Here is a 24,285-nt window from a genome sequence, read left to right on the forward strand (position 1 = left end):
TCGGATTCGTAATTTAACAGAAAATGTACTTGTGAGGATGTAAAGTAAATAAACTGGATGACAAATCAAATATTTTTGTGAATGTAAAAAGTGTTCTTCCTTTGTCTCAACTCACGGAACAAACAAGGGGTCCTTCCTTCGCTTGTGAGTGTGCGAGCAATTCTTTTGTTTTTTTGCAAATTTATACCATCCCCCACCATCCAATAACTCACGGTTCTTTAGTAGTAATGGTTGTTTGTTGAACCACACAGCCTTTTAAACATTATTTATCTGCGTGTAGAGTGCAATAACAGATGGACCCACCCAGGGGACATGCTGTCATTGTTCATTGACATCGATGACACTCCTGTATTGCTCTGCGTTATGGCTGTAGTGCAGGACGAGATCACAGAGGACCACACGCAAAGAGCTGGAACTGTTTTAGCTTGAGTTACATTATTTGTTCCCACAGTTAAAACAATATAAGAGATGTGAGAAACGGAGACAGTGGAGGAAACTAAAAAAATACATATTTGTGCAGGTGCTGTGCAGCGAGACAAAACCAGAATCTCAAAAACATTATGGAAGTCTCGGCATACTGTAACACTTATATCAGAATGATAGAAGGTTTATCTGTTATGTGCACACAGTGAGCCGTGGTCATGACCCGTCCTGTCCTGATCAGTGTTCCCCCACAGAAATGATGAACCATCAGAGTAGTGCTGGAGAGAAACCTGGAGTAAGATGCACATAATGTTACTTCTTCCAACCTTGACAACATTAAAGGACAGTTCTGTTCCTGCAGTATCTTTACGCTGCTCTAACACTTATTGCACTGAAACGTTATTGTAACGGATGCATTTTAAGATGCATGAAATCTTTTTTTGGTAAATAGTAGTGAGGAAATATACCAGCAATAACGTATCACCTTTTCAATTATTTTTAAATATTTTAGCAATAATTAGACATTTTGGGAAATACTCTTCTTGCTGAGAGTTAGTTATCATATCTTATCTACAGCCAGCAGCCAGCTGGCTTAGCTTAGCATAAAGGCGTGAAACAGCCATTGCCAGCATCTAAAAAACTTTAAAAAACCCAAAGCTCACGTATTAATACTTTACATTTGATAGATCTCCTTGTTTATTCTTTTCCAAAACCAAAGTATGGAAGTGCTAAGATGGTGGATTTTGTGACCGTCCGATGGAGCTCCTCAAGCTGTTGTTAGTCTTTGTGCTCAAATTAAATAACCAGCTGCTGGCTGCAGTTTCATATTTAATGGACAGAAAGGGTGGAATCAATCTCCTCTTCTTACTCTCCGCAAGAAATATAATAAATAATAATAAATAAAAATAATATAATATAGCAGACCTTCAGTTGATGTGCACCCTCTGCTGTTCTTGGCAGTGGTCAGAAACACACCTGTGGTCCGTCTCAGACTTTATCACAGTCAGTGATAGTGTGTAATGGCGTGTTGCGCCACACATGATTTACTGAAACATAGAACGTGTTTTCTACGAACCTCCGGTGCTGAACATTTATTGTCAGTCTGTGGCCAAACTTTGATTAAGAATTTGTATGCAACGTAAAATATATTCTTGAATTTGTATAGTTAGGTGTTCCTTGATACACGTTTTGTTGCAGGCTAGGAGGATAGTTTGATGCATAAAGCATAAAACAATAATCTTCACAATGACACACATAACTGTGGTTGCGTAAACTGTCTGATGAGAAATGAGCCATTACTCAAAGTTGAATGAACTTTATTGTTTTGTAGAACGAGAGCAGACAAATGAGGACGCACAGCAGATGAAAACATGGTCGAATGCATGCTCTGGCTTTGTGTGCTGCAACATGGGCGACTCGTCTGTTTACATCATGGTCTGGAAAAGAGAAGAAGCAAATAACGGTCACACATCATATTAAATTGCATAAAACCCATGCAAGCATTCCTGAATTATTTTTATAGCTTATTCCACTAAATATGATCGATATTCATATCCCTAATACTGACGGAGTCCATCCAGTCGATGTAGGCGGAGACACGGGTGAAGACGGTGGGCTTCTTGGGCGCGTTGCATCCCAAACTGGACACAAAGCTGGCAATACCGTGGACGTAGTATTTTTCATCAACAAGGCAGTTCAGAGGGCCACCAGAGTCACCCTGATAGGAACGAGTTCAGACAGAGCATCTCAAATCTTGTGGGCATAACGATTCAGTGGTCGATATAAAATATAGATTATACAGTAGAGTTATTTCATAGGAGGTTTCAATTGTGCAGCATTTCTTCCTCTTCTTTGTGTTATTAAATCACTCCACGAGTCAAAAAAAGTACTCTATCATAAGACTTGACAGTAATATTTCCAGTTGCTGAGTGTAGAACTTTTCCTAATTTCTAGTCCACTCAGGAAGAGACTCACATTGCATCCAGCCTCGGCACCACCACCACCGCACACCATGTTAGTCTTGACAGTGCTGCCCCACCAGCCAGAGCTGGTGCATGTCTTGTGGTCGACGACAGGAAGGTAGGCCTGCTGCAGCTGAGCGGGGAGGCTGCCGCCGGCTGACCGAGGTGAAATTGGAAAGGTAAGATACACGGAGCTTTACAGACAAAGCATCGACACTGACGGGATTACGTTATCAATCAATATCAACTCACTGGAGGTGCGACCCCATCCGGTGACGTAGCAAAGGTTGTTGTGGGGCAGAATCTGGCCCGTGGGAGGCAGAGAGCCCAGCTGGACGTAGGAGTTCAGGGTCGCCTCAGAGGTCAAACGCAGCAGGGCAATGTCGAACCTGAGGTGGGGATCCATGGGTCAAACAGGCGGAACCAAAAAGACTTTTGCAAAGACACTACACTCCTTATGATCATCTCAGGCAAACTTTTCAAATTTGTTTCTACTGGAGGTTTTTATTTTTGCAAAGTAGTCGAATTCCTCAGTCGCACAAATGGCTTCAGTTTTAAGTGCCTCCTATCAGTGCAGAAGCTGGCAAAACAAGTTTCTTTCTGTACCGTCTTAGGTCCTGGAACAATCTGCAGGCCGAGCATAAACTTGAGACCCTTATCTCTTTAAATTGTTTTAAACTTGGAATAATGGAAGTGGTCCCTGCTCACGCATGACCACAATGCTGCCTTGTTGATGATGTAATGAATTCTGTCATATCTATTGTTGCTATATATGCTGCTATTTGAACCTGCCTTGGGTAGGTCTCACTTTTTAAAAAAGGTTTTAATCTCAATGTGACTTCCTAGTAAAATAAAGGTGTTATATCTATATTTATTTATATATATATATATCATGATATATATATATATTTATTTCTGAGGAGGATATTTTATCGGGGGGGGGGGGGGGTAGACCACCACTTCCTTGAGGTGACATTCTCAGAACAATTTATTTAAAGATATTTATTTACCTTCAAAACATTATAACTTTCTTCAATGACATTTTTATTTTATTTTTTATTAAAATAAAATAAACAAAAACGTTGAAGTTGACAATCCCAAAAATGAGTGAGCGTAAGAAAGAATACAATCCTCACCCTTGAGACAGTCTGCTGGCGTCCCAGCGGGGGTGGATGTAAACCTGGCTGACAGTCATGATCTGCTCTCTGCCGCTGTTGATGTTGAAGTCATGTTCACCGATAATGACACGCCACGTCCTAGGACTGCAATATATAAAAAAAGGGAAACAAAGAGAAACACAATATTATTAACATTCAATTGTTAGATATAGAAGTCACTCAAATGACTAATTGCAAGTCAGCATATAGCCTAATGAGTACTTATTACAGTAAACCGAAGTAAAAAGTAAAGGTCACAACATGCCATTTAATCACTCCTGGTTTTGTTTATTTTTTGATTCCTTTTCTTTCTTTCTATTAAAATTAATGAATCCCGTTGGTATGTGACAGTTATAAATAAGGCTGTAAGAAACTCCCTCATGCTGGTGACATTTAGAAACACTGAAATAAATCAACCCCCGGCACAGTGATAAGAGTAGGCTGTGGAAGTCACAGTAAACACAAAATGCGCACAAATGCAACTAAAACTCATGCAGCCAAAGAATACAAAGTGTATGCGTGCGTGAGTTAATCATTATGTTACCTATCCACGCAATGAGCAGCGGTCATAACCCAGCCTCTCTCAATCAGGGTTCCTCCGCATGTGTGGTAGTACCTGCTGCCAGATTTGTACTGAAGAGAGATCTAAAGGGGGAGAAAACAGGCCGGTGTTATGTAGGTGTGAACACATTAATACGTGTAATTTGTGAATCTGGTATGGTGGCTCTGTAATGGTGAGTCCCCAAAACAATTTCATTTCACATATTACCGCGCATTTCGTTTTTCATTTTGTGTTGAAGTGTATATCACCTGCCAGGGCCAGGAGTTGGGTCTGGCCACCTCACCTCCCACGACTCTTTCAAAGCTGTCCTCCAGATACCTGGGCTCGGGCTCCAGGTCAGCCAGCGCTGGTTAAAAACATAAAAACAGAGGGCACGATTGATACGGCGCACAATATTCATGGTTTCCAGGAAGCCTCATCATACAGTTTGCTTTCCACCTATGAGGAAAGGATAAATGAGGGCAGCAAGAGTGCAAGTACTGGTGGAGCTATAAGCTAAAAAGAAAGAAGTGACTGACTGGATGAATGACAGAGACTGTGACTGACTGACAGATTAAGAGAGTGAATGAGACAGAAAGAGATCAATAATGAAAAACCATGAATTATTATTTTAGTTTTGTACAGCCCAGTCGGTGTGTGCTGTCATTTTCTTACCCAGGGCTGCGATAGTTGTCAACACCAGAAGCCTCAGCATGTCTGCAGTGAGTCAGGACGTTTTCTCAGGGAACGGATGATCCTCTGTGTTTTATACCCCGGCTCGACCTTCAGTTGGTCGAGAAAAGTGGGGTTGTTCCTTCCACAAACACTGGAGAAAAAACAGGTACGCAGCTGTGGTCGGTCTCACATGCTGTTATCACAGTCGATAACCACACACCTCCTCGATTGACCAGTAGAAAAGAGTGACACATGGGCTCACAAGTGTATCACTGGATGACATGAGTCAGAGTGATTCAAAGACTTAGAAGTGTGTACCCTATTCGTCATGTTTGATGAAGTCCACCACATCTACTTTTGGACACTTTTTACGGGAAAAGAAAATAGATATTTTTTTGTCAGAAATTTAGCCTAAAGGGGAGAAGTGTAGTGATGACTGGCTGACCTTATGGTTGCATGAACCGACATAACTGATATAAAGGCAAACATCACAATTTCTTCTGAGAAAATATTGTGTGCTACCTTTGTATTCTCACTCAAAGTTATAGAAGTAGACTTTCAATGTATTTCAAATGATATACACAAAACTGAAAAAGTTCATTTTGGCCAATTTCCAATATGAAACGTTAAAATGAATTGTCTTGAGAATATTTACATCACACACATACCCCTTTTTGAACCAGCATGAATTATGAAGTATGGGGAAACATGTTTTCGGGCTTTCTCTTTCTCTCCCAAGTGGCTGTCTGAGAGGGAATAAATAAAAATAGTAAATTCTACACTACAAGCAATTTGTAATAGCACACAATAAATGTAAAATGGGGGGGGGGGGGTCTTGTTAAATTACACATTTTTCTTGCGTCATTCAGTGACTTCAGCTGATTACTGTAGATGTTTTTGTCTATTAGTGTAGTGTTTATCAAGGTCCTAATAATAACATAATGTCTAAATCTAACCATGATGCCTGACCACATCACGGAAACAACGTCCTTTCCCATTTATTTATAAACTATAGAGCAGTGTGTGATTACAGACATGTCTTCGATCATTTTGACTGTACATGAGGACTCTGACAAGTGTCTAAACACTAGATGGGGCTAAAGACTAACATACACACTGGATCTCTACTTGGTCATAGGGTTAGAAACACATAATCGCCTCTATTTCACAGCAGACAGACAGACGACACGTAGTCCTGGGATTCAACACCCAAATCTTCATATTCCATTGTAAATACAGATTTTGGTGTAATACTAAACAGCCAAAATCTACATTCCCAACAGGACTCGTGTAAATCCAGTGTGAGAACTGAGTCGAAGAGGATTTCTCTCCTCTACTTTGCTCTAACCTCTTTGACATTGAACAATTGTATCGTAGATGGATTACTTGATGATTTATGCACAGTAAGTCGCTAAACTATATATATTAATACTTTTTAAAACTCATTTACTAGTCATGCTGATATTTCCAACAATAGGTTTCTTGACAATGAGAAGGCCTCTGATGTGTCCGTCTTTTGCAAAACAGTCCTTAATTGGACAGAAAGTCATTAAAACTGTATGGATTTTGGATTATTGCCTTATCATGCTATTAAAGAGATAGCCACGCTGACTGGTAATTGAGCTGGCCCCATGACACACAGGGAAAAGGTCCTAATGCAGCAACACTTCCTGATCAACAGGGGCTCCACGATTTAGCTTTTTATTTTCTCATAGAGCGTCTTGTTCCCCTCCGAACTCCTCGAGCACCCCTCCACCACCCCAACCTTCTTCTTGCAGAGGCATAAATCAAATAGGGGGGAGATCAAAGACAGGAAGTGCTGGGGATGTGTTAATTAAAGATGTTTGCTCTTGATACAGCTTCCCCTCGTTAATGAATTGTCGATTTGGTTCCCATAAAGATGTCTCATGCACAAGGGCAGGAAATTGAGGTTCCAAAAAAAAATGAATGGGATGCACTGATTGGTTCTGTGATAGGAAGTCAGGCAAGGTTATCAGAGAGTAACTGTTGATTATGCCAATGTGACGCTATTTGAAAAGCTCAAACTGCCATGAAGCTAAAAGATTTGAACCCCATTAGGTTAGAAACCACCATTGCTTTTAGTAAAGTAATTTATTCCGCTGTAAGTGATGCTGTGAGGCAAGTGAGTGCACCTTAAAAAAAGCAGTGTTCGTTTATTTATTTATTTGACCATTTGGGGGCAGCAGAACAAGCGGTCAACACATCGCTTATTCGATATCTGTAAGCTACACACGTTTTTGATTTGTAGAGTGATAATTCTAAAGGCTTTAAAACAATGGCCTTAGTTCAACAAAGTGGACATTTTGATGAAGCCAGCTGTTTCTAACAAGACCTCTGCATTGTTATTTCGGTCGCTTTCGAAGAGTCGTATATTTTGTAAGAAAACAACCTAAATTGTGAAACTAAATCATTTTGTCCTCTGCCTTCTCTTGGACTTGATGAACATTTGAACTGTTCACCAAATGAACCCACAGAGACGGAATGTCTGCAGACAATAAATATGAGGCAAGGTTGTGTAATTCAGCTTTCAGCGAATTCAACATCAGAGAAAGATGACAAGAACAAAAGTTTAATCAGAACATTTGGAGGTTAACATGAGGGCAAGAATCTCTCGAAAAGCACTTTTCTTAATCTGTAGCTCATCTCAAATCGCAAAAAGTACTCTCTGCCAGTGGTGTAATTTGTCAGAAAAATGTGTTGTGTATATGCAGTGTGTGAGACGTGTCAGCGCTAAATGACTGCACACCATGTCACTAATCTACACTCAGTCCACAGGGACAGACAGTGCATTAACACTTTTCGCTGCTGTCCGAGGAAAATGTGTGAGGCTGCATCAGCGTTGCCATGTGTCCTGCTGGGTGACAGCAGCGAAACTGATCCACTGGGCTGTTTGTAACCCTTAATTGCAATTATACCCCAGTGAAAACAATCAATAAATCTTCCTACAACCCCCCCCCCCCCCCTCCATCCCCCCCTTCTCTCTCTAAATTGCTTCCTCACCAGCTCAGTTTCCCTATCGTGTTTCCTACGTCGTCCATTTTTTTTTGTTTCTCGGACTGCTTCTCTCTATTTACCTGGTACAAAAAGATGCCATTTAGGCTGTGGGTTGATGTGGTTTATGTGGTTGATGTGGCGAGTTGGTGCACGTTAGATTATCTGCTGTGGCTAGGAGAACCTGATTGATCCCATGGAGTACTGTTCATCCATCTCCGTCCTCCTGCGGCTGCTGCTTGCTTTCACCTCTAGCCGCTTGCCTGTTCGCTCTCTGCCCCGGTCTCAGCTGCCGCCATGCTGCTGGGTCCTGCCCCTCAGTTGCAGCAGTGATGGGGTCTACTGGAGTGCAAAAGGAGGCTGCTGCTCCGAGCACTTCCCTCGCTGAGTGATAGAGGGAAGAGGAAGGTGATTAAAAAAAAGACGTACCATGTTGCTTCATCCGTGGACGGGGTGGGGGGGGGGGGGGGGGGGGGGTTTGGCTTAGAGGGCCTTCAGGATCAGATAAGACTTCAACTGGAAAATCCTAAAATACTCCCAATTAAAGAAAACCAGAATAAATCACTTCCTCTAACAAGAAACAAAAAAGATGAAATAAGCTTTAGTATGAACTGCGTGTGAAATATTTATAAAGTGGTAAACAGCAGCATGTATGGTGATGTTAAACTAATTAAAACAACCACACAGTACAGCAGTGATGTGAGCTTTGTAAAGCATGTTTTTATTGCACTGCACATTTATACCTGTCGGTGGCTGTCAACATAATTATTCCCCGAGGGAAATAAAATGACTATGTGTCAATTAACACCGTTTAACAGAGAGTGTCAGTCAGTTTCAATGAGTGTTCTGTGAAAACAGTAACTTTTTAATTTCAAGCCTAATGTGTCTCTTAACGATTTGTGAAATTCTGTGCGACTACCAATGAGTTTTTTCTTCACAACATAATAAGGTACCATGTGAGTCAGGCGCGTCAGAGTGAGGGTTTAATGGGGTGAAATTGAGCTATTTGATGCCTGACGTTTAACAGCAGTTCTAACATCAAACAAACCTGTGATTTCTTAATCTATTGTGTGTTCTGTCAGTCACTTTCTTACCACTGCCAATTGGAAGCACAGAGAGAAAGAGAGTGCAGCCTCACTGCTTCACTGGTCTGTGCAATATTACTGTCATGCATGGCTACTGTCTACGCTACTCGCGGAAGTTAGAGAGGAGACAATTAACTTGGACCTCTAATAACTTTGAATAGTGAAAGGAGAGGAAGTTAGAATGGTGAGTGTATGGACAATGTTTTTCTTGCACCTGTAAATAATGTACAAACTCAAAAGACATGGTCACCACCTTCATGATTGAAAAAGCATTTCATTTTGAGACCTTTGTATTTAAAAGGCTTGTATTATGATATGAAATAGCTGCTGTGAGGCTGACCTTTGATGAACTGTGCTTCAACTTTGTTTTTCTTCTCCTGCTCTCCTTAATAACTGGCACACTCACACTCAGATATTTCCCAGCCTCCATTCTTAAGAGCAGTAGAGGGCTTTACTCAGCTCTTGCCTCTGTATTTCATTCTGTCCTACAGAGCTAACAATATGAGTTAAAGCTATTGATTGGGCCCCATGTGGCAAGCCAGCTGCCTGGTAAATCATAAAAAAGGGAATCTCAAAATGTCTTTATCAAGAATATTCCCTATGTCTCTATCTTTGGCTTCCCGATTCATTTTATTAAAAAAGTTCCTTGGCATATTCACATGTGCAGTTTCAATAACGATTCACAATACGTATCCCTATAAGCACTCTTAGTGGTCAGCTATGAAATACAATTGTTGGTGATTTCATTTTCAATTATCTCTTCAATGAAAACAAATTCCTTCCATTTCATATTATAGACGAGGTGCCCATTTTGCTAAGCCCATATCTCATACATGCAGTGGCATAATGCAATTTACATTTGCCTTCCTCTCAAGTACAGAGACAAAGAAGGGGGGGGGGGGCCGGCATGTGAATATTGAATTAGTTGTTAATGAAAAGAAGTCATAAGGATTAAATCCTCCTTAAGGCTAATTTAAATGTTCTTTTGCACTCATCATGAGAGTCGAAGTCTGTACAGGAGACGGAGGTGGAGTTCCCATGCTGTCCCAAAATGGGGCTTCAGCTGTGGACAATAGCTAATCACTCAAAACCGCTTAGCAGTAATGAGCTCACAAGTCAACACCAAATACGCAATTAGCAGCATTTCTGAGCAGCATGTTTTACTCGTGAAAAATATAAAGAAGTGGTGCCATCATTGGCTATACCTTCAAAAATCTAAAATGTAAAAGTAGCTGTGTTGTTGCAGACGTCAGTGGTGAAAGAGGATCTGCCCTGAGAGCCAAAATACTCCCAACAACGCATTAACTGAAACATTTAATTGTTTTTTTTCAATGTTGTTTTTTCCCGCCGCCTCGATTTATTAAAATGTCAACACAGTAAGTGTAAAAATATGCGTAAAGGTCTTGCATTACCAGCTCTCCAAATATCTCATGGCCCTCATCATGGATCGAGCCCGAGGCTGTTAGTTCACAAAGTTTTTGGATGACGATTCCAACTTTTCTTCCAGCGGCAGGGAATCAATTTCCCAGGCGGAGAGAGACCTGATGCTGTATTGAATTGGAGACACAGATAAATAACCCATGTTCAGACACAATCAACCACTCTAAGAGGGGTACAAATAGCAAGGGGAGGGGACATGCAACTACCTGCTCGCCCACAAATTGCATTCCACCACGTCCTTCATCTGTGCCAGCGAGACGCTGATATCAAAGTGGCTTTAGATATAATGGCTCAGCCTTTTAGCAACAGCTCCAAATTCCCCCTTTAGATTTCGTCACCGAACCGGCGCTTGTCAAACTTGAGGATCAAAGAAAGAATGGCCTTTTTTCTCTTTTCTTTTTTTTACCAAACTAACTATTGGTCTAAAATATTCTGCAGGCCGCTCCTTCAACAGCCTGACTTGTCGCCATGAACTTCCTGCTGAGCTTTAGCCTAGCATTGTTTGCTCTTGGATTCCCTCAGCAGCATAATAACAGTTTACAGGGCCAGGGAAGTTGAGAGAAATATTGCCCTTCCAAAGTTGCTCATCGCACGTACAACATCAAAGCACCCTGGTGAGATGCGTCACAATTGATGCAATTGGGGGTTTATTGAGGCTTTCTGTTGATAGATTCGACTGATGTCGATAAAGGTGTCCTTGACTGATAATGATTATTGCCCACTAGGGTAGCACGCATTTGTCTGACCTGGAACCTGCATATTGTGATCATTAGATCTAATGACCATCTGTCCATGAAGACCTTGTCTGTCACCTCCTGATGATGTCATCCTCTGGAGCGGCGCCAAGACAACAGTTGCCTGGAAGCTGGTTCTAGGTGTGGGCTGGAGACGGACTCACATCATCAGGGTCAAGAGCCTCTTGCTCCCCCTGTGTCCTGCTTGCCCAATGATAGCTAAAGAGACTTGTCAATGAGACCCCTGAGTGTATTAATATTCACTGCCAGCTCCCACTGAGTTGGTGGCACACTACGTAGCCTTGGCCAAAGTAAAAGCCAATCTGCATGGAGTGAGTTGAGAGGAAAGGAGGACACAAGAGAGAGGAGCGATTGTATAATCTTCCCATGTGTGTAAACCTCACCACTTGTGGAATCTAAATGAAATATTAAAGGAGACTCAACCTCACAAAGCGTTAAGGAGATGAACCTCTTGTTGCCCTAATGTGAACCAATTGTCCATACATGTGCTCTATTATTCTCCTGTGTGTACAGTGTGTGCGTAATACACTGATCCGTGTTGAAACAGTTTCCATTATTTAACATTTAGCAAATATTTACTGATAAGAAAGTAAGGATTTGAAATGTAGGCCATGTAATCAGTTTGGTAGTGCTCTCTTGACATTTCAATCATGCATTGTACATTTAAACAAGCAAATAATGCACCTTAGAAATAAAATACTCGATGACTGATAAAATATGCACTGCAGAGATACACCAAGAAAACTACGTTACAGAGTGATTGTGCATGAACAGCATTTCATTTTTTACACAACCTTGTACTTGAGAATGTCTTTGTATAATTGAGTAATTATTAATTCAGGAAACAGTCAGACATGCTGCCAATACATGTGACTTCTTTTGTCAACTTTTAGAGCTCTTAAATGTCCTTTGTAAAGTAAAGCGTCACTTTTCCGAATGGGTGGAAATATATGTATTAGCAGGCCTAGACAGCAGGCAAGTCTAGGCAAAGCTGAACCAAAGAGCCGGCTGCAGAGAAAGCTGCACTGAAAAAGGACTTTGACAGAGAGGACTATTCATCCAGGTATCTCTGAGGATCATCACACTATCATATTCTTAAGAATAATGTAAATGGCTGTAAGTATCCTCTCAGTGAGTCACGCCAGCATCAGTGTGGCACTAACGAACAACATGATAAAAGCTAGATTTGGGTAAGCATACATCCCAGCACCTAATATCAAAATGTACATCAGTAATTTAACACCTGCTGTAGTTTCAAACCCATGTGTGTGCCGCACAATGCCTACCCAGAATTCACGTCACCTCACTGGAACGGAGCATGGCTCATCTTCCCAGCACCGCTGATCAATACAAGATGCCGGCTGTATAGATGGCCACATTGTCACAGTCAATACTATGGCAAATTGCAATTATGGACGCATTATTAACAATTTCATGGGTGAGCTGCCCTCGCCTCTTGGCAATACGGTTTCTATGACGGATTTGGCAATGGCAGTCTTGCGACACATCTGCCTTATTGCCTGTGTTTGTCTCACTCGCTCGCTCGGACATATTTGGATGTTCCATTCAGTCAACTACAGAGAATTGGTCAGGAGAGAAAATAGATTTGCTCAGGGATTTGTGTGAGCCTGTGTACGTACAACTGTGTCTATGCGTGCAACCACAAACATGCGTGAATGTGTATGTGTGGTGTGTGCAGCATGTCAAATTCGTGTGTCTACGCTAAGTTTGCATGTGTGTTTGACTACTTGAGGAAATGTACAGTGGTGCAGAGTTTATGTGTACAGTACTATATGTGCATTTGTATAGAAATAGTGAATGTGAGTTTCAATACAGTTAATGCGTTACTCGTCTTTTTTATATGGGTTATTTTTTGTATTTTTGTTACACTTCCTGTTAGCCGTGTGTTCTTCCAGGAAGAGGACCTATAAGTGCTAAAGTGCCCCTTTTTGTAACCTTAATGAAACTAGAATATGTTTGTGCCCTAATGGGAGGCTTTCACCTCAAGCCCATTAAGGATCAGGACGCACTGTTTACTGTTTTGAATTCACATGAACATGCTTATAATTGTATAACCCTGGTCTAACCATTAGCCCTGAACACAACACGCTTTTAGCTGAAGGATGTTTCTTTTAAGTCAAACTTATCTTATTACAATGTTGAGTAACACGCTAAACATTTTTGTGAATCATATTTTAGCCTACTCGTGTATGTTTTGTGAAATGTTGTGATTTCTGTTTTGTAAATCATTTTCTTTGACGTTGTGTTTTGTAAAGTTACTTTTCCATCTTGGCCTTCATCAGTTCTTCTCTAGCTAAGCTGACTTGCCGTTTAACCTTGCTAATGCTAGCAGCTGAGCTAACTTACTTTAAAAAAACAACAACAGGTAAAATAATATAAAATAATGATAAGCTAATGTGTTGCCACAATTTTGCTTTATAAAATGAAAAGAATAACTTTCAGCTGTCGAAAGTAAAACTTGATGCTAGAGCCAGTTTTTCTTCACGTAAGCTAACGTTAGCTCACGTTAGCTCAGAGGACTTCCAGAGAGGTTGAGAGGGATAGGGCAGTGAAGGAATTCGTTGACGACTCTTTTTAGAGTCATACTGTATCGTCATCGGCTCTGACCACGAACACTAACGTTACCTCTCGTCTACATTAAACACACGCATTGCTCAAGTGACACCGACGTCGGGCTTCGTCACCCGGTGCCGTCCTATCCGTGCTCTCTCCTGTTTGGGGCAAATTGAATTGATCCCGGTTATCCTGCGATCACCTCTGAGGTGGTTTTCTCCAGAATTCGTAACGCTGGAGCATATCAGGCGGATTTTTATGTTTTGCCCAGGTATGCACACTCTTATTCACGGATAAACCAGCGGGAATCCAAACGAAAGCGGAGTAATTATCGCTGCATTGTTGTGGCAGGAGGCAATGGATGCGAGCGAGCGAGCAGAGGCGCACCGAGGCAGCTCTCCGACGGACCCCGCTCCTCTGTGATGCAGCGGTTTGTGCTGGCTGTGAAGAAAACCCCGGAGACCCCGACGACTGCTTTTTACAACGCTAACGGGAGAGCAATCAGCGGCTATTTGTTAATCTGCACGTGTTGGGATCGAGAGCCGGGAAAGCATGTAGCGAGCTCTGCCACACACACACACACGCGCACACACACATGCACAGAGAGAGAGAATATAACGTCACCGCTGCTTTGATTTGCTAAGCTTTCCCTTGTTTGCTTCGCAGAGGTGATTTGTCCGTTTGTTTTATTGCTCCTCAGCCGTGATCTGCAGACCTGCCTTTTGCTTTTTTTTTGTTTTGATGCGTGGGAGCCAAATATCAACTCGGTAATATCACAGAAGTGCGCGAGGAGAGGACGGCGTTTGGCATCTTTCCACGCGCGCTGCTTCTTGTCGAACTGTGACCCCCCCCCCCCAACCGAGCTACTACACCCACTACAAGTGTTTCCATGTGAGGACGGGGTATTTTGAGGATATATATTGGGGGGGAAATGCTTTCAGTAGTGGGGGTATTTTTGCCGGCTTGTCATTGACGCGACATCTCACATACTGCATGAGCGATACATGCGTAGAAGGGCGTGCACTTGCAGACACTAACCTCCTTCACATCGATAAAAGCATCCGCTTATCTATAACAGCCACTTTCCTCCCGTTTGCAACACCCTTGGTTCCTCTAAACTCATCCCGGGGACACGATGGATCTCAAGGCGGACACGGAGGACATGGACTACAAGCAGCCGGTTCCCATCGAAGTTTTCGCCAGCAGGTCCACGCTGCACGGCATCTCGCACATGTTCACTTATGAGCGGGTGTGTATCAAGCGCACCCTGTGGATCTTGTTCTTCCTGAGCTCCATGAGCGTGCTGGTGGTGGTGTGCGTGGACCGCGTGCAGTTGTACTTCCAGTACCCGCACGTCACCAAGCTGGACGAGGTGGCGACTCCGATGATGGTGTTCCCCTCCGTCACCTTCTGCAACCTCAACTCCTTCCGCTTCAGCCGGGTGACGCGCAACGACCTGTACCACGCAGGGGAGCTTCTCGCCTTGCTCAACAGCAGGTGTGTGTGCGCGCGTGTGTGTGCGCGCTTTACCTGTGCGATAAGGGCTGCTTGTAGCTCACAGTAGCTCTATCTGTTGGTATACATGGTGTCAAAGATGAGCTGGAGGCGAGCAGACAGGCTGCTCTGATGATTTGGTTTTACCTCAGGGTAAACCTGTGAGGATTTAGGAGTTCTTGACTCAGCAACCGATTGTGTCGACACAAGACAACAGTCACAAGATTCAAACATTCGGATGAAACAGTAAACATTTTTAATTGGACACACTCTACTGCAGTTATTATGAAAGTGAACTGTTCTTTATTCTAATAAACTGAAATGAGAACCAGTAAATCACAAAATCCCTGAACCCACCGACTAAATACGGCGTAACTCAGCAGTCTATTATACAAGGAGACACTTGAACTTCTTTTAATCTCGGTTTACGGTAGCCTGCTGGAAAGTGACCTTAGTTTTACTATGATGTCTGATTTGTCTCAGGTGAAATCCTACATGTCACACAGAAGTGCAAAGCAGTGTTTTAACACCTGGCTGTCTCACTGGTCGTCACTGTGAGGCCGCCAGGAGATGTACAAACAACATGGACGGAGCATGCAAACCCTTTTAAGGCTCTCAGTGGAGTGACATCAGCCTGAGGAAAATGGGAAGAAAAAGGGTACAGATGAGGGTTCCTTTTCTCTAAAAAGGCTCAGCATCATGGTTGATTATTTAATAATGTAGTCACCGTACAAATCATGTCAGCTGAAATCCACACTGCACATCAGCTGTTGTATTAAAAACTGTACCCGACAACATGAAATATACCCCTTAAATCAATCTGTTGAGATATGTTTATACACTATTTGATTTTTAAAAAAGCACGTTTTTATCACATCTCATGTGACTCCCCCAGGTAACGGATAATGGATGAGCTGTTCCTAATTCTAAGTGGTTAATATAAAATGATGAATGAGAAAATGCCGCCGGTGCAATTCCTTGCCTCATTGTTTTACAGTGCATGCGATACGATTATCTCAATATTGGATAAGTAGACAAGTAGATTTCTAAATCCCTCGCTGACAAAGAGAGACGTGTGTGTGTGTGTGTGTGTGTGTGTGTGATTCACAACTGCCTCCCCATCCCTTTTACACTTGTTGCCTTCTGCTCTGCTTTGATCATTGAGTCTTTTTCGGCAGCCTTGTCAAGCTCACCGTTGACTGTTGAAACCTTTGCCTTCAGGTTTCTTCACTTTTTCATTTTCTGGGCCACCCAGCTTATTCTGCTCACGTCTACCAGCACTATGTGGTTAACCGTCCACTCTGTATTCACAGCTATGGCAGTTCAATTCACACAAAGCATGGATACGGGCCGCTGCAAAGATGAAAGATCTACTACATACAAGCATGTCTAAATACCGCCGTGAACACATTAGTCAGTGTATTTTTAGCGTATCGATCCACACAGCTCCGCAGCCAAAGGCGCAGTTGGAGAGTACCTCCGTGGTACATGCATAGAATGACATAAATCCCATTCCCTGTTTTCATACTGAATATTGTTCCTCTGTGACCTCTGCTTTCATATTACAGGTTAAAAGCAATAGATTCCGTTGCTCGGGGCTGCAGTTCTAGTGCTTTCTAGGGTGTAGATTTCAACCAGCCTGCCTACATCCTACGTGGATTTGTTTCCCCGTGTCTGTGCCGTCAGCTGTTATGGCAAACCGTTGACATATCAACATAAGCTTACACCTCTTTTATCCATCAGTGCAGGTTGATATTTCAGCCAGATTTCCTGCAAGAGGTGGGACGCATTTGAAGAAATAAGGGGCGGAAAACACGAAATGAACGAGAAAAGAGGAAACGAGACAAATTAAAGCAGTGGCACTTGCTCCAAATGACTTTGGAACAAGATGACTTTAGACGGAGAGAGATGGGGAGGGGGGGCGAGCGGAGGCAATTAACTTGTGTCTCGTAAGCTGTGTGATGAACAAGTCCTTATCCTTGTATAATTAGTACTGTATGTTAAGCTACAGAGTTGTCCCGCTGATTAACGCCCTCGCATCTCTCTCACTGTTTCTTGCCCCGACTGCTGGTCCATTTGGCCCCGGAGAGGGGGGGGGGCATCTCCTTACTTTTTGTCCACTCAGAGATTGGTACTTCATGTGGGGTCTTCTTAAATGATGATAATGCCAGCTTTGTTAGCAGGTGTGCATGTGGTAGAAAAGGGACTCTGTGATAAAGGCCTTTGAGGAAAAAAACAAAGGCATTGGGAACAACTTGAATCTAACTGAGAACTTTTTATTGACAAAGTTTCCTGTAGACACTGCTCTCTAATAATCGCTCTCTCAATGTGTTCTTGCAGGTTGAAGTCACACTCGGCAGTGCAGAACATTTCGAGTAAATTGCTAAATTTTTGTTTTTATTAAGTTGCAAGGGCAATTATATGATAATTAACAAAAAAGAAAGGACGTTTTACAGAAGGTGCAGTTTAGAAGGTGCAGTTTAGAGAAGCACGCTGCTTAATTAAAAGTGTTGGATCAGCTCATGAAAGTCAGAGAAGCGAGTCTTTTGCTTACACAGTTCGCAAGCTTTCACATGTTTCCTGAGCTTGCAAACATGCTCGAAATCCACATAAGTGGGGTGAAAAGTGCCCACAAAATGCAATGCAACGCTCGATAACTTTATTTGTCTCGGCAAGATCCCAGGCCCTGAGCAGGATGTTACTGGTGTAAAAACCGTGCTTGTGAAGGGACATGGGGAGGCCAGATCAGCCTGCAAATACAAAAAGTTTCTTCTCAAGCAGATTATTCAAATGTTGCTTCATTTGCATTTATATTGTGATTGTTTATCAGAGAGAAGATTATCATTTGGGAGACATAAGTAGGCGATTTAGTGGTATGTATGTCAAGGTTTTCAAAAGCTCATTTGATCCATTGTTATACAAATTGCATATGCTGTATTTAGCTTATCAAAAGAAAACAACAGATATTTCTTTGGGTCCACTCCACCTCTCCGTGGCCCTAGTTTGCATTTTCATGATCTCGCCCAAAGTAATAGCTGTGTCACAGGTGCACCGTCGTTAAGATGCGATTATCAAAACTCTGCTACCAGGAATCGTGGCAGTTATTGATTTTCAAGGACGCTGCACAAACAATCCCATCCTCTATAGTGTGTGAGTTCAATTAGCGCTAATTGGATAATTACCTGAGATTATATCAAGATGTGTTCATTGTTGTGTCACGAATACGTAATACCAGAATGAACTGCTGTGGTGGAAGAATTTATTGTTATTTTTAACACTGAGTTGTTTTTTTCCAACTGAGTGTTTGAAGTCCTCAGGGAGTTATTTCTGTGACCACGGCCTCACTGTCAAAAGTTCCCTCTGAAAGTCACCGGTTGTACTCAGTGCGCTGAGTGAGGTGGCAAAATGATGCAGATGCTCTTTCATTCGTTTCAGTTCCCGCAAGAAAATTAAAGTGCTTGTGGCCCATAATCTAATTGAGTCATCCCCGCCCTTATGTAGCGAGTTTGCTGTGATTGCTTTAGGGAGCAGTGGCAGGGCAATATTAAAAAATCTACCCATATTATTGTGATTGTATGCGCTTCGACGAAAGCCTCCTGACTCGGGGAATCTGAGCACAGCGTCTTAAGTGCTCTCCTGGCAGATTTGTGTTGCTTATAAGACAGAGGCTGAGGAGACAATTCAATTAAGTTCAGAATACACCACAGCAGGCTGTATCTTCTTATTGGAACAAAGCATGACAGTGTCGTGATTCAGTCCAAGCTGGGCACAGAGCACGCAACTAGCTTTTTTGATCAAAGTTTTTCCGTCGTTACCTGGCCTGTGTGATTTGACCTGGCATGTTCCAGAGCCATGTTCCCTAACATTCCTGCCTCTGGTCAATTGACCCTTTGCTAAGTCCCGCCCCTCGAACGCAAACTGGCCAATCATAGCGTAGCATCGGCCAGCTCCGACCATGGTCCGACAGCTATCAGGCTCGGCTCCGTATGGAAACCGCTTCAGATTTTCTACATTTTCAGGCTGTTTTCGTGGATTTCGAGCTAGCCATGGTTAATTAAACAGTGTTATTGGGGCACATGTGATGTTAGCCTAAGAAGTTGGAAGGAGTTTCTACATAAAGGCGTGTGGAGCTAACTTTAGCAGAGTACTTTAGCACATCATTTGCTCGCTACTGAAGGTATACTGAATGTATACAATTCTGCTTTTGATGTGGCGGTTCACTTTTACACCGCGATCCGTAGCTTTAGCTTCTATTTGTATCTTTTAACCTGTTTTCACTGCTGAATCAGTTTGATATCCTGGATATGTCCTTCCATCTGGGTCCTTCAGTCTGCTTCTCTCTGAAATCGCTTTTTTTTGTTTTTCCAAAAATGAGATAATTAATGCAGGAAGTGCAGTTTGTGGCAGTGTGAGCTCCATGGTAGCTCTGACAGCATGCCGAAGTTGCAGCGGGGGCGGGGCTTGGCGAAGGGTCAAATTGTGCTTTACTCACTGCAATTACTATTGCATATTTTGATGTGTCTAGCTGATTTAAATAAAAGTCGTTCAACGTTTAGTGCACTGAATGTAACATTCAAAAACCAAGTTTTCAAATTCTAATTCATAAAATAATTTTCCCTTTGATGAAATATAGATCATTTGTGATAAAGTCGAGTCCATTTGTGTTAATGTTGGATTATGTTGAGCTCTATTCAGAGCTGTTGTCACTTCACCTTAAACCTATGCATCTCTCTTGGTAATGAAGTTCTTTAAAAACGATTTAATTAAAACACCAAAGCAAGCCAGATCACACATTTACAGCTACTTTGATATAGTTCTCGAAGCGTCCTTGTCTTTAAATAGTCTTCTGATATTGTTTTTATTAATAGGAGAAATTAAAAGAAGACGGCTGTAACCTCTGAAGGAATTGTAAAATACGAGAAAGTTAAATACTGCATGGCAACACTGATATTTGACTCACTGATGATACTGTTTACCAGGTTACTGTTGAATATTTTCATTGGAGGAGTTATTAGATGAATTATCATAGTAATTAACCGGTGATACATCTCTCATTTTCTCCAAGCATTAGATCAGTCTTAGGTGCCATGTTACACCTGATCTTTGAAGTTGCAGTGATGAGTTTGATGACAACATTGTGTGGCATTTAATTCAACTCTTGGTCAGAACAATAGTCCCAATCTTCTCCATCGCAAAACCGTGAACTCCACTCCAACGTGAAGCATGGCGGATCCCCATCTCTCTTCAGTGTTACGAGCGCAGCAGAGACAAACAGTCCTCTTTTCATATTACAGCACATGTCTCCTATAGTGAATACTTTTATTTCATTCTGCAGCAGGTAAACAACAGTGTAGCTGCAGTGGAACAAATTACATTTCTAGTCATTTGGTTGGGACACTAGTGGAAGATATATCGCCAGTCGAATACTAGGACAGTGCTCACAACAGAAGGAATGTTATATTTCATTTTTTATTCATGCATCAACCTAAATTATTCCCATCATCAAGAGACAAAATCGTCTTCATTACTCCCGACAAAGCTTGACCTTGTGGAATTAAAAAAAAATCCATTAAGATTTACCACCAATTACAGTTTGAAATCGTGCCCATATCCATGAGCAATAACCCCGCTGTCAGCATCCACAAAGTCATCCACAGAGTTATTGTCAGGAGAGAAGGGTATGCCTTTGTCTCCCTCCGTCTCGCATGGTTTCCTACTCCGGCTTTGGCTGGTTTATATTTGCAAATGTTAATTGAGTTGTCCAACATTATTGGAATACCACAAAGTGAACCCTATTATAAGCTGGCAGCTGCTCTGACATTGCACAAAAATACAGGCATTTATATCAAAACCCCCCCAGTTCACTTCTTTGCAATACTCTAATTTGGAAGAGGTGGAAGGAACGGCCATCTTGTTGCTCATTTAAGAGAAGGAAACCCACCACGCGGTCTTTTACAGATCCATTCACTCTGCTAGACTGTGTGTCCCATCTAATTATTCCCATAAGTGTCTGTCATTAGGGCTTAATCTGAGCATTTCACAATTTGGAATGCTTGTACCGCCGACGGCCCTTTGCACAGCAGGGGTCATCAACGGGCCGTCTTTCTCCAGGCGGGGCCACGCTAGTTAATTGAGGTTAATTTATATCTTCGAGTGACTGTGAGCAGGTGCTGGAGGTTGATGGTGCTTGTCAGGCAGAGGCATGTCATAAATTACTCTCCTGGTGTTTTTCTGTCTCTGAGTAGGCCGAACGCCTTTGTGGTTGAGTTTCAGCTTGATGCGTGTGGATCCACACAAATGAATCATACTTTGTCATGTGTTTTAATGCGTGTCGGTGTGAAGGAAAGGGAGACAGAACAAGAGTCAGAAAAAAAAATGCAGCAGATGCCATGTGAAGTGTTTTGCTAAACGCTAAATAGTCTCTGTAGTGTTTTCCAGAGTGCGCAGGATCTGAAATACAGCACTGTGAACACTGTTGTGCTAACTCAGTGAAAAGGCTCTGCCACCACAGTCAATCCTAATTATTTGGCAGAATGATTAACATGATTGTGTTGTAGAAAATACTCCCATCCCTCCCCCCCCCATTCATGAATCTGCTTCCTCACCTCCTTATGTTTTGTCCAGGTATGAGATCCGGGACCCACACATGGTGGAGGAGAACGTCATGGAGGTCCTGAAGGAGAGGGCCGACTTCGTCAACTACAAGCCTCGCCCCTTCAACATGCGCGAATTCTACGACCGGACGGGCCACGACATCAAGGACATGCTGCTGTCCTGCTACTACCGGGGCATGGAGTGCAACCCTGAAGACTTCAAAGTGGTAAGTCAGGCGCGTCCGATGGTTAAACGTCCTCCGCAGGGCCAACTGAGGCCCGCCAAGACGGCGGGCCTCAGCTGACCACGTTTGTAATACAAGTTTACAGCATTGATTCAAGTTTATTATAACACCTGTATAATATGAACTCAATTGAGCAATCGTCGCTGGAGTTTTGCTTTTGGGGAAATGACACGTCAGGATATATAAGACGGTGATCTGCGCAGTCAGTTCGATCTGCGGGGCTTCATCAGTCCAGGTCCCTGTCTCTCCCCCCCCCCCCCTCAGGACGGGACTGAGGGCCACACTGAGTGTACATCTTAGATACACACGGCGAGGCAGCAAGGCCCGCAGGCTGGTCTTATTGTTTCTGGTCTACAGTCCCTGAAAGGTTGAGCGATGCTCTCATAAAAGGTTGAACCACGGTGTTTTGCTGAACCCCGGGTCACAACACTTGCTTCATGAGTAAGAAGCTAAAAGAAACCTGTCTCTTCGGGAGGTTTTCTGTGAGTGTTTGTTTTTCTCGTCTATCGGATTGTACAGACATCCAGTTATTACCTGTGTGACTTCTAAATCAGACACGGCGGCAGTGAAAAACACTTAGGTGTCTGAAGCCGCAGCACCTGGTTATATTTATCGAGACACTGACTGCATTATTGACTTATGTTGTAGGTAACACACTTGGTTGGTGCTTTAATGTGTATTGTTTTTAGAACATTTACAAACATTGAAAAAAAGAGGAACTTCCTTGTTCATTTGCTGGATCTTTGGCTTTCTTCACCATCTGAATGTGTTTGTCTGTGATTTGGTTCTGGGAATAGCGAGCAGGTTGTTTATCGGAGCTTGTTTGCTGAGAACGGTGCGGTGACTCAACCACAAAATAAATGTTTGGGCCGTAATACGATACAATGCAATGTAATGCTGCAGAGTTGGCTGATATTTCTTGAGTGACCCTTTCATAATATAATTTTTTGGTTCCTCATTTTCCATTTCCCTTGTGGTTCTTGTTGTGGCAGTGACATTTCTGCAATGTAAAGCTCTTAACCAGTTCAACAATTAAAATGCCAAATTCATTATCGATAAGCAAAAGATCAGCAAAACATTAAGATGGACGAGGGTGACTCCAAAATATAGAAATGGTTAAAAGTGACTGCTGGAATATGAGACAAAAATTCATTCCAAAAGAGTAAGCGCCCTTTTTTTCTTTTCTACATAACAAGGTTCAAAGGGGAAAAAAGCGACTCACAATAACATGTCACACATTGCAACCAGTGGCAGCCTGCTGTGGGAGAGGGCGCTGATCCAGACGGAGCAGCTATCCAGCAGATGCTCGTGCCAGAACAGGTGGCGAGTGATGATGCCACTGTATTTATAAGGTTGATGTCTCCTGAGAATCCTATGGTAATTGCGACCTCATACACATTTGTAAATGTCTCATAAAATGTCCCATAGATCACTGAATATCTTCTCTTTGCATTTACTTTTTGCTTCTTCGGCGCTGCTCCTCTGCACACCATTTAGTGATGTTCTCCCTGTATTCCCTGTCTGTTTTAAAGAAGGTGATGCACACCACTAGGGCACGGCAATATGTCCAAAATCTTTCTCTCCGGATACAGGTCATTTTATATCTATATAACGATATATATATATATATTACCCTATAACATTGTCTTTATGAAATAACCACACGGCTTGTGTACTCTTGTGTGAACTAATTACGTGACAAATTTATCATTTTCGTATTAAATGATCCCCCAGGCCGACCCACCACACAGACTTCCATAACAGTTACTGGATCGGTTCTTTAGATGCTGAGACATTTACACGCAAATATAACAACAGTGAATGCACGTAAAGAAAGAAAGAAAGAGAGTAACATTACAAGCAAACTGCGCCTTCGGACCAGCGAACCAGTTTGATGAACAACATACTGTAGGCAGAGTGCGTCCGAAAGAAGGCAAGAATAGTCTGTCCCATTCTTACACCCTGTGACCTTTAGTGGTCCTTTTAGGTAGAATATGTCATGTTCTGATAAATATGGAATATAACATTCAGACCGCAGCGCTGGTAACGCCTAATGCAGAAAGTCTCCGATGGGATGGTGACGATCCGCAATGTAACACCGTCTACTGCTCTGATGGATGAACGGAGGTGGTGGGATAGAATTGATTTCACATTGTTTCCAGGTTCACGTTCAGGTGTTGAGTCCACCATTATCTGATCAGAGGGACAGTCCTTGTCAGAGGCCAACGTTATTATCAATTAACGGTCACTGCCCTAATACCCAGTGGGACGCAGTGGGACGCAGTGCCATATATCCAATCTTCAGTCATTACTGCTGGAAGTGTTACAGA

At 42.5% G+C, this 24,285-nt stretch overlaps 2 protein-coding genes across 2 annotated transcripts in view; one reads left to right on the forward strand and one right to left on the reverse strand.

Moving 5' to 3' along the window:
- Window positions 1-1,756: 1,756 nt before the first annotated feature.
- On the reverse strand, window positions 1,757-4,800 carry LOC306797621 (elastase-1-like). Its single transcript, XM_079296994.1, has 8 exons — window positions 4,758-4,800; window positions 4,352-4,449; window positions 4,086-4,186; window positions 3,521-3,646; window positions 2,637-2,773; window positions 2,398-2,540; window positions 1,991-2,140; window positions 1,757-1,859 (listed from the first exon to the last, which is right to left on the reverse strand). The coding sequence occupies exons 1-8, from the start codon at window positions 4,795-4,797 to the stop codon at window positions 1,848-1,850; spliced, it is 807 nt and encodes a 268-aa protein (XP_079153120.1). The 5' UTR covers window positions 4,798-4,800; the 3' UTR covers window positions 1,757-1,847.
- A 9,866-nt stretch (window positions 4,801-14,666) lies between these two features.
- asic1b (acid-sensing (proton-gated) ion channel 1b) overlaps window positions 14,667-24,285 on the forward strand; it is a gene marked incomplete at its 5' end in the record, with an annotated part of 159,963 nt that continues 150,344 nt past the window's right edge. The window contains 2 exons of the mRNA XM_079265366.1: window positions 14,667-15,120; window positions 21,742-21,937. Coding sequence (XP_079121492.1) covers window positions 14,759-15,120; window positions 21,742-21,937 — 558 coding nt within the window. The remainder of the gene's footprint in view (window positions 15,121-21,741; window positions 21,938-24,285) is intronic.

This window comes from Melanostigma gelatinosum, assembly GCF_949748355.1.
Source record: "Melanostigma gelatinosum genome assembly, chromosome: 3".
NCBI lineage: Eukaryota > Metazoa > Chordata > Actinopteri > Perciformes > Zoarcidae > Melanostigma > Melanostigma gelatinosum.

What these genes read in the sequence shown, in the direction of transcription:
- LOC306797621 (XM_079296994.1), bottom strand. Translation starts at nt 4,797, where the DNA reads ATGCTGAGGCTTCTGGTGTTGACAACTATCGCAGCCCTGG. An exon ending in GACAACTATCGCAGCCCTGG is followed by an intron (nt 4,450 to 4,757) that starts GTAAGAAAATGA and finishes GTTTTTAACCAG; the next exon opens with CGCTGGCTGACCTGGAGCCC. An exon ending in CGGATGGGGTCGCACCTCCA is followed by an intron (nt 2,541 to 2,636) that starts GTGAGTTGATAT and finishes CACCTCGGTCAG; the next exon opens with CCGGCGGCAGCCTCCCCGCT.